This window comes from Lutra lutra, chromosome 1, assembly GCF_902655055.1.
Source record: "Lutra lutra chromosome 1, mLutLut1.2, whole genome shotgun sequence".
NCBI classification, from domain to species: Eukaryota; Metazoa; Chordata; class Mammalia; order Carnivora; family Mustelidae; genus Lutra; species Lutra lutra.
In genome coordinates, this window is record NC_062278.1 from 206,699,959 (window position 1) to 206,713,590 (window position 13,632).

Genomic DNA, 13,632 nt, shown 5'->3' on the forward strand with positions numbered 1-13,632 from the left:
AAATAGGTGTACTATTTCTACCTGAGCAGAAGGTAAAAATCAATTTGAGGTTTTACACCTAATGTTAGATTTTATGTAAATGGCACATTTGGTAACCAGCTCGAAACACTCTAGCCATGTAATTCAGAAGAAAGGAAAACAAACTCTCTTTCTATGGCCATTTGCTTTTGTCTAAAATTTTTCTCCCTACTCTTGCATATAAAATATTTTGTTGTTTGCAGCATCTTTTTTTTTTTTTTTTTTAAATTTTATGTATTTATTTGACAGAGATCACAAGTAGGCAGTGAGGTAGATAGAGAGGAGGGGGAAGCAGGCTCCCCGCTAAGCAGAGAGTCAGTTATGGGTAATGAAAAGATATGTTATAAAACCATTCATAAGAGTTTGAGTTGATCTGCTTTGGTGCTTACAAATCCCTCTATCTGTAGCGCCATTCTGAATTTTTAGAGCCCGATGTGGGGCTCCATTCCAGGACCCTGAGATCATGACCCAAGCTGAAGGCAGAGGCTTTAACCCACTGAGCCACCCAGGCTCCCCTGCAGCATCTTTAATATTACACCTTTATATTTGCAAATGCTCTTTCAGTTGTAAATAACAAAAATGCAGCTCAAGCCAGCATAAACATAAAGAGACATACTGGTCTGTATAACTTGGGAGTAGAAGATTATTGCAGTCTTTGATTCTGCTTCTGTCTGTGTGTAAACACAGCAAGTGTCAAATGTGGAAATTCTTTTAAGGAGAACAGCTCAGTAGTAGTTGGGAGTCCTGTGTAAAGCGCTGTGTGCTGTGGCTGAGGGTGAGGGATGACGGTGGTGTGCCCTGAACCCCCACCACTCAGATAGCTCACCTGCTCATGGGGTGATCCCTGTGACTCCTGTGTTAACTGTCCTTGATTTTCAGTTAGTGATTCACATACAGAATCAGTAAGATCAATTTCTGGATAGCCAGGAGCTGAGTCACCTTCAGCTCTTATGAAATTAGAGTTTAGTGATCTTTGAGTATGAATAATTTTTTTGGTGTTATTTTGGTTCATTACCTAGAGGGTAGAAGAGAATACTTGTGAAATCCACTCAGGTGCTGTGGACTGTGGAAGCTGGGAGAAGTCTGACCATCACCTGCCACAGAAGGCTGCCCCTCCATATGGGAAATCTTTGAGTGGGCAGTGATATGGTGAGATGCCTGACTTCAGGAACATTTACATTTCTTGGTGAAGGGCAGGCACTTTGGGCGGTAGGAGAGATGTTCTTCAGAGATTTTTCAAAATCTCCTCACGGAGAAGAAATAAACTATATATGAAATTTTCACAAGTTAAAGATTTAAGAAGGTTTTGTACAGATTTTGGCTTTAGATGCTTTACCTATCAAGAATAAAAGGAAGTTTATTCAGCTTATCTATGACCTAGAGGTACTTAAAATAAAATTTGATTGAATGAATCTCTCAGGAGAGTAGCTGAGTGGCTCCTTGATGTCTACAATGTTTATATCTCAGGGCTTTTGTCAGAGCCCTAAAATTCGGAATGACGCTTCAGATAGAGGGATTTGTAAGCACCAAAGCAGAGAAACTCAAACTCTTATGAATGGTTTTACAACATATCTTTTCATTACCCATGACTCTGACAGTCTTTGCCTTTTTTTTTTTTAAAGATTTTATTTATTTATTTGACGGAGATCACAAGCAGGCAGAGAGGCAGAGAGAGAGGAGGAAGCAGGCTCCCTGCTGAGCAGAGAGCCCGATGCGGGGCTCGATCCCAGGACCCTGAGATCATGACCTGAGCCGAAGGCAGCGGCCTAACCCACTGAGCCACCCAGGTGCCCCCAGTCTTTGCCTTTTGATTGGTGTGTTTAATCTATGGACATTTAGTAAATGTGTCAGTAAGGTTGGGTTTAAGATCTACCCTCTTACTATTTTCTAATTTTTCATCTGTCTTCTGTCTGGGGGGGGGGGGGGTGTGCTTTCTTTTGGATTAAATTTATATTTTTGCCTAAAATAGTTCACTGGCTTTTCTATTGGCTTATTAGCCATTCCTCTTTTACGTTTTAGTAGTTGCTCTAGGGAGTGGTTATTAGACTGTAGTGTGGGGACCTTAGGGATTTTAAGACCCTTTCAAGGGAGCCATGAGGCCAAAACTATTTTCATAATAATGCTAAAATATAAGCCTTTGCCACTCTCATCCATTCACAAGTATACCGTGGAATTTTCCAAAAGATACATGACATGATTGAATACAGAAGGAAGTGAGAATCCAGCTGTCTTCTGTTAAGCCTGACATTTAAAGAGATTTCCAAAATGTGAAAAACTGTGCCACTCTTACCAGTTTCTTTAGTTTTGGAAAAGAAAGTTATCTTTTCACAAAAAAATTATATTCACATATGATGGGTTTGTTAATGCTGTTTAAGAAAAAAATGAATATTTTTTTCTGTTTGAATTTAATCCCGCCCCCCTTTTTAAAGATTTTATTTGAGAGAGAGCATGCACATAAGTTGAGGGGGAGGGGCAGAGGGTTCCCGCCAAGCAGGGAGCCTGATGTGGGGCTCCATCACAGGACCATGGGATCATGACTGGAGCCCATGGCAGACACTTAACCGACTGAGCCACCCAGGCACCCCTGAATTTAATTTCTAATACGGTATATTTGGTTAGATAGAACCCATATGAACAAAAGCTCTCTGGGGTCCTCAATATTTGAAGAGCAAAAAGGAATCCTGAGATGTAAAAGTTTGAGAACTACTGCTCTGTAGCTTACAATATGAATATTTATCTTATTAGAGTGTCCTGTTACATCAAATACCATTTTATGGATAATTCTAAGAACCTCCTTACATTTTGCCCCCTCCTGTCCATTGTTCTGTTGTTGCCATATATTTTTTTATTCTTTCATATGCTATGAACCCCAGAATTTATTATTTTTTGCTTTAAATAGTTTATTACAGGTTAAAGAAAAATTTTTAAACTTGGGAGCAAAGTCTTTTATTTGACCACATATTTGCCATTTCTCATACTCTTTATTCTTTCATGTAGATTTGAGCTTTTTCTGGAACCCTTTTCCTTTAGACTGAAGAGTTTCCTTTAATATTTCCTCTAATATTTTAGGTCTAATGGTGATGAGTTCTCTCAGTTTTCATTTGTCTGAAACAAGGTTCTTTTCTTTCCTGTTTTCTTTTATTTTTTAATAGACTATTTTTTAGAGCAGTTTTAGGTTCATGTCAAAATTGAGTGGAAAGTACAGAAAGTTTCTATATAACACCTCCCTGTCACTACACATGTGCGGCTTCCCCCCACTATCAACAGCCTGCCAGAGTGGTCTATTTATTACAGTGAACCTGCCTTAACATATCATTGTCCCTCAAAGTCTGTAGTTTGCAAGAGGATTCTTGATATCGAACACTCTGTGGGTTTGGTAATGTGTAATGGCATGTATCCACTATTACGGTATCAAACAGAATAGTTTCACTGCCCTAAATATCTTCTGTGCATCCCTCCCTCCTTTTCTACCTCCTTCATCCCTATTCCTGACAACCACTGATCTTTTTACTGTCTCTCTAGTTTTGCTTTTTACAGAATGTCATATAGTTGGACTCATAGAATGTTGCCTTTTCAAATTCATTTCATTCACTTAGCATTATATATTTAAAGTTCCTTCATTATACAAATGAGTCTTTTCATGACTTGCTAGCTCATTTCTTTTTAGCATTTAACAATATTCCACTGTCTGGATCTACCACAGTTTATGTATTTGTCCTCTAGCTACTGAAGGACATCTTGGTTGCTTCCAAGTTTGTGGAAGTTTTTATGGGCATAAATTTTCCATTCATTTGGTAGATACCGAGAATCACAGGTATGGATCCTATTATAAGTGTATGTCCAGTTTTGTAAGAAACTGCCAGAGTACCTTTATTTTTGAAGGATATTTTTACTGGGTAGAGACTTCTAAGTTGATACTTTATTTCCCCCTTTCTCCACTTTAAAAGGTGTTACTCCATTTTTTCCTTGCTTAACAGTTGTTTCTAATAAGACTATCTTATCTTTGTTCTCCCAAATATAATGTCTTTCCCCCTTTCTGTGTGGAGAAAAACCTTAATTTTCTCCTTATAATTGGTTTTTAAGAATTTGATTGTGGGGGCGCCTGTGTGACTCAGTCATTAAGTGTCTGCTTTCAGTTGGGTCATGGTCCCGGCTCCTGGGATTGAGCCCTGCACTTGCCTCTCCCTCTACTGCTCCTCCTGCTTGTGTTCTCTCTCTCACTCACTCTCTCTAAAATAAATAAATAAAGAAAAGAGAAGGGCGCCTGGGTGGCTCAGTGGGTTAAAGCCTCTGCCTTCGGCTCAGGTCATGATCCCAGGGTCCTGGGATTGAGCCCCACATCGGGCTCTCTGCTCAGCAGGGAACCTGCTTCCCTTCCTCTCTCTGCCTGTCTCTCTGCCTGCTTGTGATCTCTGTCTGTCAAATAAATAAAATCTTTTTAAGAAATAAATAAAAAGAAAAAAGAATATATGTATAGAATGCTGTGGGAACACAGTGATTAATGGTCTGAGAAGATGCATCAGTGATATGTCAGAGAAAACATGATTTTACCTGTAGCCAAGGTAAGCAGGAGAGCGCATTCTAGGTAGATAAAGCAGTTTTTGCAAAGGCATAAAGTCAGGATAAGACAGAGTGTATAAAGGTAATATAATTTGGTACAATGAGAATTTGGTGCATATGGGGTAGTGAGCAAGATAGAAATATGGAAATGTAGGTCAGATTTTAATTGTCTAAGATCTTGGTGTCCTACTGATGTGATTACTGTATGATAGGTACTTGGGAATCAGTGAATGCTTTTAAAGCAGGGGGATCAGTTAAATGTGTTTCCCTTGAGCAAAACATTTGGGGGGCTCATGGGCTCATTTGAAAAGGTAAGAATGGTAGCAGGGAGATCAGATTGGAGGGTATTATATTAGCTTAGGCAAAGTGGGGGGTTAAGAATGGAGATTTTGGGGATTCATGCAAAGATGTTTAAGATTCATTGTGGTCAAGGCTTCACAAACAAGGATATCGAAGAGGCAAGGATAGCCTAACGATGGCTTGGGGAGGTAAAATCTCATTATTCAGTCTAGGGGATGAAGGAAAGATAAGGAGGAGGTTTGGAAATAAGTTCAGTGTGGAATTTGACCTTCTTACAGGATCCAGGATAAGAAATGGCTGGTAGGGGGCGCCTGGGTGGTTCAGTGGGTTAAGCCGCTGCCTTCGGCTCAGGTCATGATCTCAGGGTCCTGGGATCGAGTCCCGCATCGGGCTCTCTGCTCAGCGGGGAGCCTGCTTCCCTCTCTCTCTCTCTCTCTCTCTGCCTGCCTCTCCGTCTACTTGTGATCTCTCTCTGTCAAATAAATAAATAAACATCTTAATAAAAAAAAAAAAAAGAAATGGCTGGTAGACAGTTGTGTCTAGGTTTGAGTCATCAGTAAATTGGTGGTTTTTTGAAACATTAAGGGGATATGGTACCATATGGGTAAGGTGTCTAATGGGCAGAGAATTCTTTGAGGAGTGCTGTGAGGTGCTGGATGGGTGGTTTTGAAAGCTTTTGATGCTGAGACTAAGCATCTGTGAGAGTCCTCCTTCTCTGTTTTCCTCCAGTGTTGTTCCCTCCTCTTGGTCATCTTGTGCTCTCTTCCATCATCCATCATGTGGTGAGTGTAATGTCAAGCCTTCCCTTTGAGGACCTCAGACGTGAATCATTCCTGACTGCTTGCATGATTGAGAGACAGCAGCTTTTACTGCTGCTTTCTGCCTTTTAATGAACATTCAGACACAAGTGTAGTAGATGTCCTAAGTGTAACTATGTGGAGTGTTTGTTGTGTTGAGGGAGTTGGAAGAGGATGGGATCAGAGGCCAAGAATCTTTTCAATTAATGGTCCCATCTTTGGCATTGGGGTAATTTGCAAAAGGATTCCATATGAAATCACTTCCCAGCAATGGAGAGGGATCCAGGAAATCATATTTGAGAGAGGATTGTCAAAAACCAGAGCCCAGATCTCTGCAGACCAGATAGTTAAGTTGCCCAGTAAGCACAGCCTGCCTGATAGCTGGGGGACCAGAGAGAAACTCCCAGGACTGTACTACACTCAAGGCCAGATGGAAGGAGTAGGAGGCCTTCTGGTTCTTAGTGATGGCTTTAGGACCTTCGTTCCGGGTTGATCAGCTCCACTTTTAGGGAAGTAGATGGGGCCTATGTGTAATTTAGTCAGGCTTTTGAAACACTCTTTCTAGAAGCCACTTTAGAGATCTTTCTGTTCCTATCCAGTCCTTCCTTCTCCAGTCTCCACCCTTTTTTTCTTGACAGAACGAAGTTTGGTGCCTTATTTAGAACTAACACTGAAATAAGTATTTTTGTTCTTTCTACTACCAGAGGTGGTCGCAACTCCAACACAGAATATACTGAGCTTTTATTATTTTCAAGCCTCCTTCTTACTTCACCTTTTAATTGATGTACACAGGCTCACATGTTACAGAATTTAGGTTGAATTGTGTAGTGTTTCTGATAAGCTCAATTTCTGCTTCTGGATTCATACTGCCCTGAAAGATAAAATTCCTTCTTGAATAATGTTTTACATTTTGTGTTCCAAAGGACATTTACTAAAATCCCAGGAGAGAGAAGCATTAGGTTGGTGTATCCTGCTCTCTTTGTCAGGACTCCTTCCAGCCAGCCTGTGCTCCTGAGTTCTGAGGCACTTGGGCTCTGGGACATGGTCATTTCTGCTTATATAACAGAGGATGGAGTTTGCGTTTGTTGTGCCAAACAGCATGTGGTTACCAGAGCCACCCATTACACCTAAAGTCATTCCCTTTCTGAACTAGAAAGACTTGAAACCTCACCTTGGGTAATGTGAAGATACTTAGGCCTTCCCTGTTATATTCATATCTGGTCATATTCTAGCCAGATGCCCTGGAGTCCAGATATGCCCCTGATGAAGGCTGACAGCAGGACGAGCTGCTAGAGGCAGTAAGGTCTGGCTGTCTCCCAGGCCCTCCACCCACATTTCATTGCGTGCTCTCATCTGGCTGTTGTTCACATAGTTTCCCGCCCGAATCCTCCATTGGCTGATGATGCCCCATAGGAGCCAGTGGGTGGAAAAGGCAAGCTGATTATTGCAGAAACCCTGGGAAAACATTGTGGGGTTGTTTTGTTTTGTTTTGCCTATCAGAGTGCTTTCCCCCTCTCTGGTGGGTTCCTGGAATCTCAGGAAGACCACTTGCATGACAGCTAGATGTTCTCTGCTGCATGGGAGAGCTCGTTATGTTTCTGGGACCATTGGTCCAGGCTAATTCGGTCTTTTCTGGTGTGGAAGGATTTTTAATTGGCAGTAGGCATTTGAGAAGGTTATCTACACTGGTTTTAAAAGTTACATATTATAGAGAGGCTGACATTTTCGATGGGACTTTACTGGAGTTGGGGAGGTTTTTCATGTCCGTGTCCGTCAGGTGCTGTCCTTCACTCTGACTCTGGCTCCAGGTATTGCTCGGCATTGGGCCTTAGGAAGTGTTAGCGGGTTTCTGAAATCATCTCTCATGCCATTTGCAGACCACAGACCAAGGAGGGATACGTGAATTTCAAGTACTCCCTTGAGCACTTCCTTTGGGTAATGATTTCCATGATGTAAGTCTAGGCACCCTTCATTTGAGCCTTTCTTTTCTCAGTCCCAGTTGCTCAGCACTCAAAAGGACCACAAGAGCTAGACAGAACTCAGTGGGCTGCACTCTGTAACTGTGTCTTTAATGCCCTACCACCCTCACCAAGTCAGAGATTAAATTAGAAAGCTGTTACATATGCACTAGGCTTACTTATTAGCTTTCTGAACACATACCCCATTCAGAGGGAAGCCGAACACTCCTCTTTACACAGTGCCCTTACTGAGAGCCTGGCCTCTCCTGTAGGGCCAGGAGCCTTGAGACGGCTGTCCTACCTCCAGGGGCTTTCTGGAAGCCTTCCTGTTGCTCCTCATTTCTGAGAGCAGCTGAGGGTGTGTTGAAGTTTCCTTGGCTTATTCAGGCCCTTCTTGAGCCCTTGCTACCTGAGGTCTTACCGTGAAGCACAGCAGCCCACTCCCCTACTGGAAAAAATAACCACAAAACCCCAAAGCAAAACATTAGGAAACAGAGTTACAGTGTGCTTTTTGGTCCTGTTTCCTGAAAACAGGTCGAATCTGTATGTTCTGAATCTGTATGTACTCTGCCCTCCCCTTCCCGCTCCCATAGCCACAGAAAGTAGAAAAATGGAAAATATGTGAGGTTTTTATAACAAATCAGAGAAAGCAGATTTGTAGCAGCCCAAAGCCAAGGGAGTGCCACCTTTCTCTGGAGCCAGTCCAGAGCAAAGGGAGCTGAACAGCTCCTCCATCACCAGTGCCTTCAGACTGTTTATGGAAATGGAATAATCAGCACTGGGGGATGGGAGGGGAGTCGAGAAATTCTCTGCTCTCAGCGGCTAGCGGAAACATGAAGTACCTATAATAGCAACTGCGATGGCTCTGTCCGTCTGAAAGCTTTCCGAAGGGAATGCTCGTAAATCTTTTCTGTGGAAAATTATGTTTACTAGTGAGGGGCTTGATGGTTGGTGGTGGGCAAAGGTGTGGGGAGATGGTCCTGCGTGGCAGGTGCTCTGAATGCCAGGGCTGCTGGCCCCCGGCCTCTCAGCAGTGGCTGCTGAGGGGGAGCTTGGCAGCCTTCTCTCTAGCACAGCGGGGAAGGAGTATTTTTAGGTTTGTTATCATCTTACCAGCTTGGGACAGAGTATTTTCTGTGTCTTTGCATCGATTAATCTGTTCACTGACTGGGGTGGGCCGTGACTTGGATGGTCCTCGTCTCCGCGGCCCACTCCCTGCCCCTCGCCCCCGTACCGTGACCTGTCTTTAGTCTTCACATTCCTGAGCTGGAGATAGCAGCCTGCAGGGAGCCTCTGCCGAGGGCTGAGACTCTTCCCTACAGTGCAGCCATACTGCCTTCGGAGGAAAGATGACGTGTATCCAGGGGGAACAGAGAGGCATGGATGAGGACCGTGGTGTGGTCTGACTGTCCAGTTACGTGGTGAAAGGTCTTCAGAACAGAGCATTCTGCCTTTATCCTGGAATCCTAGAATGTCAGAGCCGGGAGAAGTAGAACTCCCTGAGCCCAGGCCTCCTTGACAGTGTGCGTCCTGACACTCAGAACAGGGACCTGAGAGGTCCATCAAACAGCACGTTCTTCTGCAGAGAGGGTGACTCTGAAACAACTGGAAATGCTAGGAATATCAAAGATGTAACTTTAACTTAGGGCAGAGAACGTGTTTCAGAGGAAGGAGGCCACAGCCAGGTGACAGAATTGAAACATGAGGTGAGACTGGGGGTAACAGCAGCCAAGCTGACTCCCAGCCATGCCCGCTTAGGATTCTAAGTGGATCTTAATACCATGAGTCAGGTGTCCCAACTGGGGGAAAGAAAGGAGCGTTCTGGAACATCAGGACATCACTGACCTGACCTCTTGTGCCAGCACTGTTAACGTTTTCTTTTCCATTTCTAGACCTCAAAAAAGCCTAAGACGGCAGAAGCGGACACCTCCAGTGAGCTGGCTAAGAAAAGCAAAGAAGTATTCAGAAAAGAGGTAAGGTTTGGTGGGTGTGGGCCCTAAGCTCCACAGGCTTAAGCCTGAGCCCTTTCCTTTCTTGTCCTGAGTGTTAGGCTGCCCTGCATTTGGGTCTTCCCTTGCTTTTGTGGTGTGACTGTATGGTCGCCACGTGAGGGGGGCCCACCAAAACGGTCCTTTGTAGGTGGGTGGTAAGCACTTTCATATCCATTGTCATTTCATCCCTGTAGCTGCTCCTGAGGTAGGCAAGACAGGAACTGTCATCTTATGCAGGTGGAGGACCTCTTAAGGTTCAGAGAAGGTAAGTTCTAGACAGAAGACCTGAACTCCAGCCCTCTGGCTCAAAGTCTAGTTCTGTTCCTGCAGCCTTTCATTTGGTGGCTGCCTTATCCTCAGGGGATTGGGAGAAAGCAGCTTGTCTTCATGCTACTGGCAGTGTGTGTCTCCAGCTGTCAGGACACCAGCCTTGTCTGTCTCAGGGCATCTAGATTCTGAACCCCAGTCTTGATTCACTAACTGTTGGAGGAAACAGACCTGTGAATAAGGAATGGCAGCTGTGTGCCGAGCTTGCCATCTGGGGGCTGGAGGCCACTGTTCGGGGCGTCAGGAAGGGCTGTTGAGTCGGGCTTAGGAAGGGACCAGGTAGATCGGGAGGGATGGAACTTCAGGCAGTAGAACGTGCAGTAGCAAAAGAAATCATCTTCCCTTCGAGGGAATTGTAAGTAGTCCACAGGCCGTAGCACAGGGCATGTGCAGGGTGTAGGGAGATGAGGCCGGCCAGTACGGCTGCTTCATCCAGGGCCTGTGTGTCGGGCAGTTATGGGGCACCCGTGCAGGGCTGGAAGCCAGGAAGAAGGGATTCCCTGACTATTTGGGGAAGTGGACTGAAGTGAGAGAGTATGGGGGCCAGAAGACCATAGAAAAACTGAGTAAAAGCCCTTCCCAAAGCTAGAATTGAGTCTGTGGTTGTCCCCTGTGAACTTACTGGCGTTTCGGCTCAGCCGTCCAGCAGTGGCTAGCTCAGTGCCCGCCTTGTGCTGACAGCCTTGTCCTTTGATCTTGTCCTTCGAACGTCAGCTGCATTCTGGAGTTCCAGGGATGGGGAGACCCTGTTCATGGTGCTCCCTGACAAAGTGGTGATCACTGACCTCTTTGCTTCCTCTGTACTCTGGGATCTTAGCACCGCAGGTGCTTTGAGAGGTCCTGTGCGGGGGTCTCTTCCGAGAGCCACTGGTAGGCTAGACACTGTAGAGACAGCTCAGGAGGACTCTGGACACTGTGTATGGGAAAGGGTCCTGCCCCGGGCTTCTCGCACTGGCTAGCTCACCAGGCCTAACGTGCTTCCTGTTGCTGCAGTGGGGGTCCGGTGACGTGTAACAGCAGATCTAAGTGACCTTCTGCAACAAAATGCCTGTGTTCGTGGCATGGCTGAGCCTGCTGGTAGCACCGGAATGTTTTCTCTGCTCCACCTCCAAGGCCGTAGTCTCTCCTCATGCCAAGGATGGGAGATTTGTTAGCGGAGACCCGAGGCTGCCATGAGATTCAGCGGTGCGGTCCCTTGCCCGGGTCTGCTCCTTCTGCTCTAAGTCCGGCTTGCTCGTCTATCCAAGGCAGCTCTGTCTCTCTTGGGGCTGACCTAGGATCCTTTTATCTTCTACCCCACTGGCCTCATAGCATTCTTCTATCCAAAACCAGCCAACCCGAGTGGTGGAATGGGAAGGATTGGCTGTCTCATTGTGTCCTCAGCGTAACCCCTTGCCCTCTCCGGACTTGTGAGCAGCGTGTGCTCTTTCTCCTGCCTGCAGATGTCGCAGTTCATCGTCCAGTGCCTGAACCCTTACCGGAAACCCGACTGCAAAGTGGGAAGGATCACCACAACTGAAGACTTCAAACACCTCGCTCGCAAGGTATCCCCTCTGCCCAGATGATGTTCTGGGCAAACCGCGTACCCTTCATCATAGAAAATGGGTTTTCCTTGCCAGAGGCCGGGGCTGGGGGCCCAGGGAGAGGGAGGGAAGGTTAGGGAAGGGAGGGCACCCTGCTGGAGGGTAGGCCTGGTGGGCTTCTCACAGACTCGCCGAGCTTAGCCTCCCCTTTCTGCTGACCCCAGCCCCAGCTGGCCCCAGCCTGTCTCTTTACTCAACCCCAGTCTTGGTGAGAAGGGCCCCATGGCACCGGGCTGGCCTTATCCCTTGATATCCTTTCCACTCTGGTCTCTCTTCCTGTGTCCTGGACAGCTGACCCACGGCGTGATGAACAAGGAGCTGAAGTACTGCAAGAACCCTGAGGACCTGGAGTGCAATGAGAACGTGAAACACAAAACCAAGGAGTACATTAAGAAGTACATGCAGAAGTTTGGGGCTGTTTACAAACCCAAAGAGGACACTGAATTAGAGTGACTTGTGGGGCCAGGGTGGGAGGACAGGTGAGCAGGTGGGACAGACTGGGCAGAAGTAACCCTGCGGGCCCGCTGCCCCCTGCCCCCGTCAGGGCTGTGCTACTGGTGACACGTCGCCCTGGGGAATTCAGACCTGCAGATTTCAGCTGAAAGCCACGAAAACGAGCCCCCTCTACAACAAGCGATCCCTGGTCATGAGCTGTTGGGGTGTGGTTGGAGGCCCGTCAGAGGCAAGGGCTTAAGGAAGGACCCCGCTAAGATCCTGGCCAGGCCTAGCCCCACTCCCAAACCTGGGTCTCCTCCTTGGCGGTGCTGTCAGCGCACAGACCCATGCGCATCCCCACCCACGACCCCTCACCCTGACGATCTGTATAATATTTTAATGTATATGTGAATATATTGAAAATAATTTGTTTTTTCCTGGTTTCGTTTGTTTTTCATTTTGCTTTTAGCCTCTACATGCTAGATCACAGGAAGACTTTGTAAGGACGGTTTTAAGTTCTCCTGCAAGGTTTAATTTGTTATCATGTAAATATTCCAAAGCAGGCTGCCTTGTGGTTTCGGCCAGCCTCGTGCTATGTTGATAAGATTGATTTACTGCTTAAAATCACTTTACTTTACCCAATTTTTACTGAACTTTTTATGTAAAAAATAAAATCAATTAAAGAACTTGGCATGTGTGTTCCCTAAAAGCTAGTCAGGCATATTTGTAAATAGTGGTGTCACTGGAGAGAGAGGAGAGATGGTGGCCGTAGTTGTTTGAAGCTCAGAGTTAATCCTTGAGCTTGGAGTTCTCCACAGGTCTCGCTGTGACTGACACTTGTGGCCTTGGGATCTTATGCGTGTGTTCAGGGTGGAGTCCGCTTGTGCTACCTGTATTCCAGAGCAAAAGAAGTGGACCCGAGGGCCTCATTGGCTCTGGCTTCTTCACTTTGGTTCATAGGTCAGGCAGGAGATGGGCACGAGTCTTCCCCTTTATGCCTCCTAGCTGAGGAGAGCTGCATTGACCCTCTTCCCTCCAGAACTTCAGTTCCCCAAGCTCACTGGAATGCTCCTTTGGTAGACAGGTTCCCTGCCCTCCCCCACCAGGCACCCTGACACTGGGGTTGGGCACTAGAGGGAGGACCCGTGTAAGGGGGTATAGTGCCCAGGCTGTGATTAAAAAGTGGACACCCGGAGGAGGTGGGGTTCAGTGTCGTCCCCCGCCCCCCTCCCCGCCCTCCACTTTAATGGACCAGTTGCCTGGGCTGCAGGAGGACTGCAGGCTGCAGGCTGGTCTGGAGCCATCTTCGCAGAGATTGGTCCCATCTCTTCCTCTCCGGGGCTGTTTTGCTCCCTGCAGCCACGCCCTTGGGGAAGGGGCTGTGGCCCGCTGAGTCCTGGGCAGGGTGGAGGGCTGTCAGCACTCGCCTGCCAGGTGCTGTGCTTGGCACTTGGAGCTCGGGTTGTGCTCACTTGATCCTTACAACCCTGGGGACGGGAGCTGGCACTGTTTGGAGGAGATTCAGGCTCAGAGAGGCTCAGGAACTCCTATCCTCATTGCTAAAAGAGGAGAAAAACACCTATTTTAAAGTCCTGCTCATTAGGCGTGCTATTTAATAATGTAGCCGAAGTGTTTTCCCAGGCTGCTGCGGCCTTCTCAAAAC

The 13,632-nt window shown here is 46.4% G+C and overlaps 2 protein-coding genes across 5 annotated transcripts in view; one reads left to right on the forward strand and one right to left on the reverse strand.

The window, feature by feature from the left end:
- SETD2 (SET domain containing 2, histone lysine methyltransferase) overlaps nucleotides 1-12,655 on the forward strand; it is a 127,324-nt gene extending 114,669 nt beyond the window's left edge. For 3 of the 4 annotated variants that reach the window (XM_047695324.1, XM_047695354.1, XM_047695344.1), the window contains 3 exons: nucleotides 9,526-9,606; nucleotides 11,394-11,495; nucleotides 11,826-12,655. In XM_047695324.1, coding sequence (XP_047551280.1) covers nucleotides 9,526-9,606; nucleotides 11,394-11,495; nucleotides 11,826-11,987 — 345 coding nt within the window. In that variant the 3' untranslated portion in view covers nucleotides 11,988-12,655. Of the gene's footprint in view, nucleotides 1-5,607; nucleotides 5,661-9,525; nucleotides 9,607-11,393; nucleotides 11,496-11,825 lie in introns of those variants that run through there. The other variant, XM_047695334.1, reaches the window with a different exon arrangement.
- Nucleotides 12,656-12,915: 260 nt separating this feature from the next.
- Nucleotides 12,916-13,632, reverse strand: part of NBEAL2 (neurobeachin like 2) — a 34,901-nt gene continuing 34,184 nt past the window's right edge. Inside the window, exon 45 of the mRNA XM_047695301.1 lies at nucleotides 12,916-13,002. Coding sequence (XP_047551257.1) covers nucleotides 12,931-13,002 — 72 coding nt within the window. The 3' untranslated portion in view covers nucleotides 12,916-12,930. The remainder of the gene's footprint in view (nucleotides 13,003-13,632) is intronic.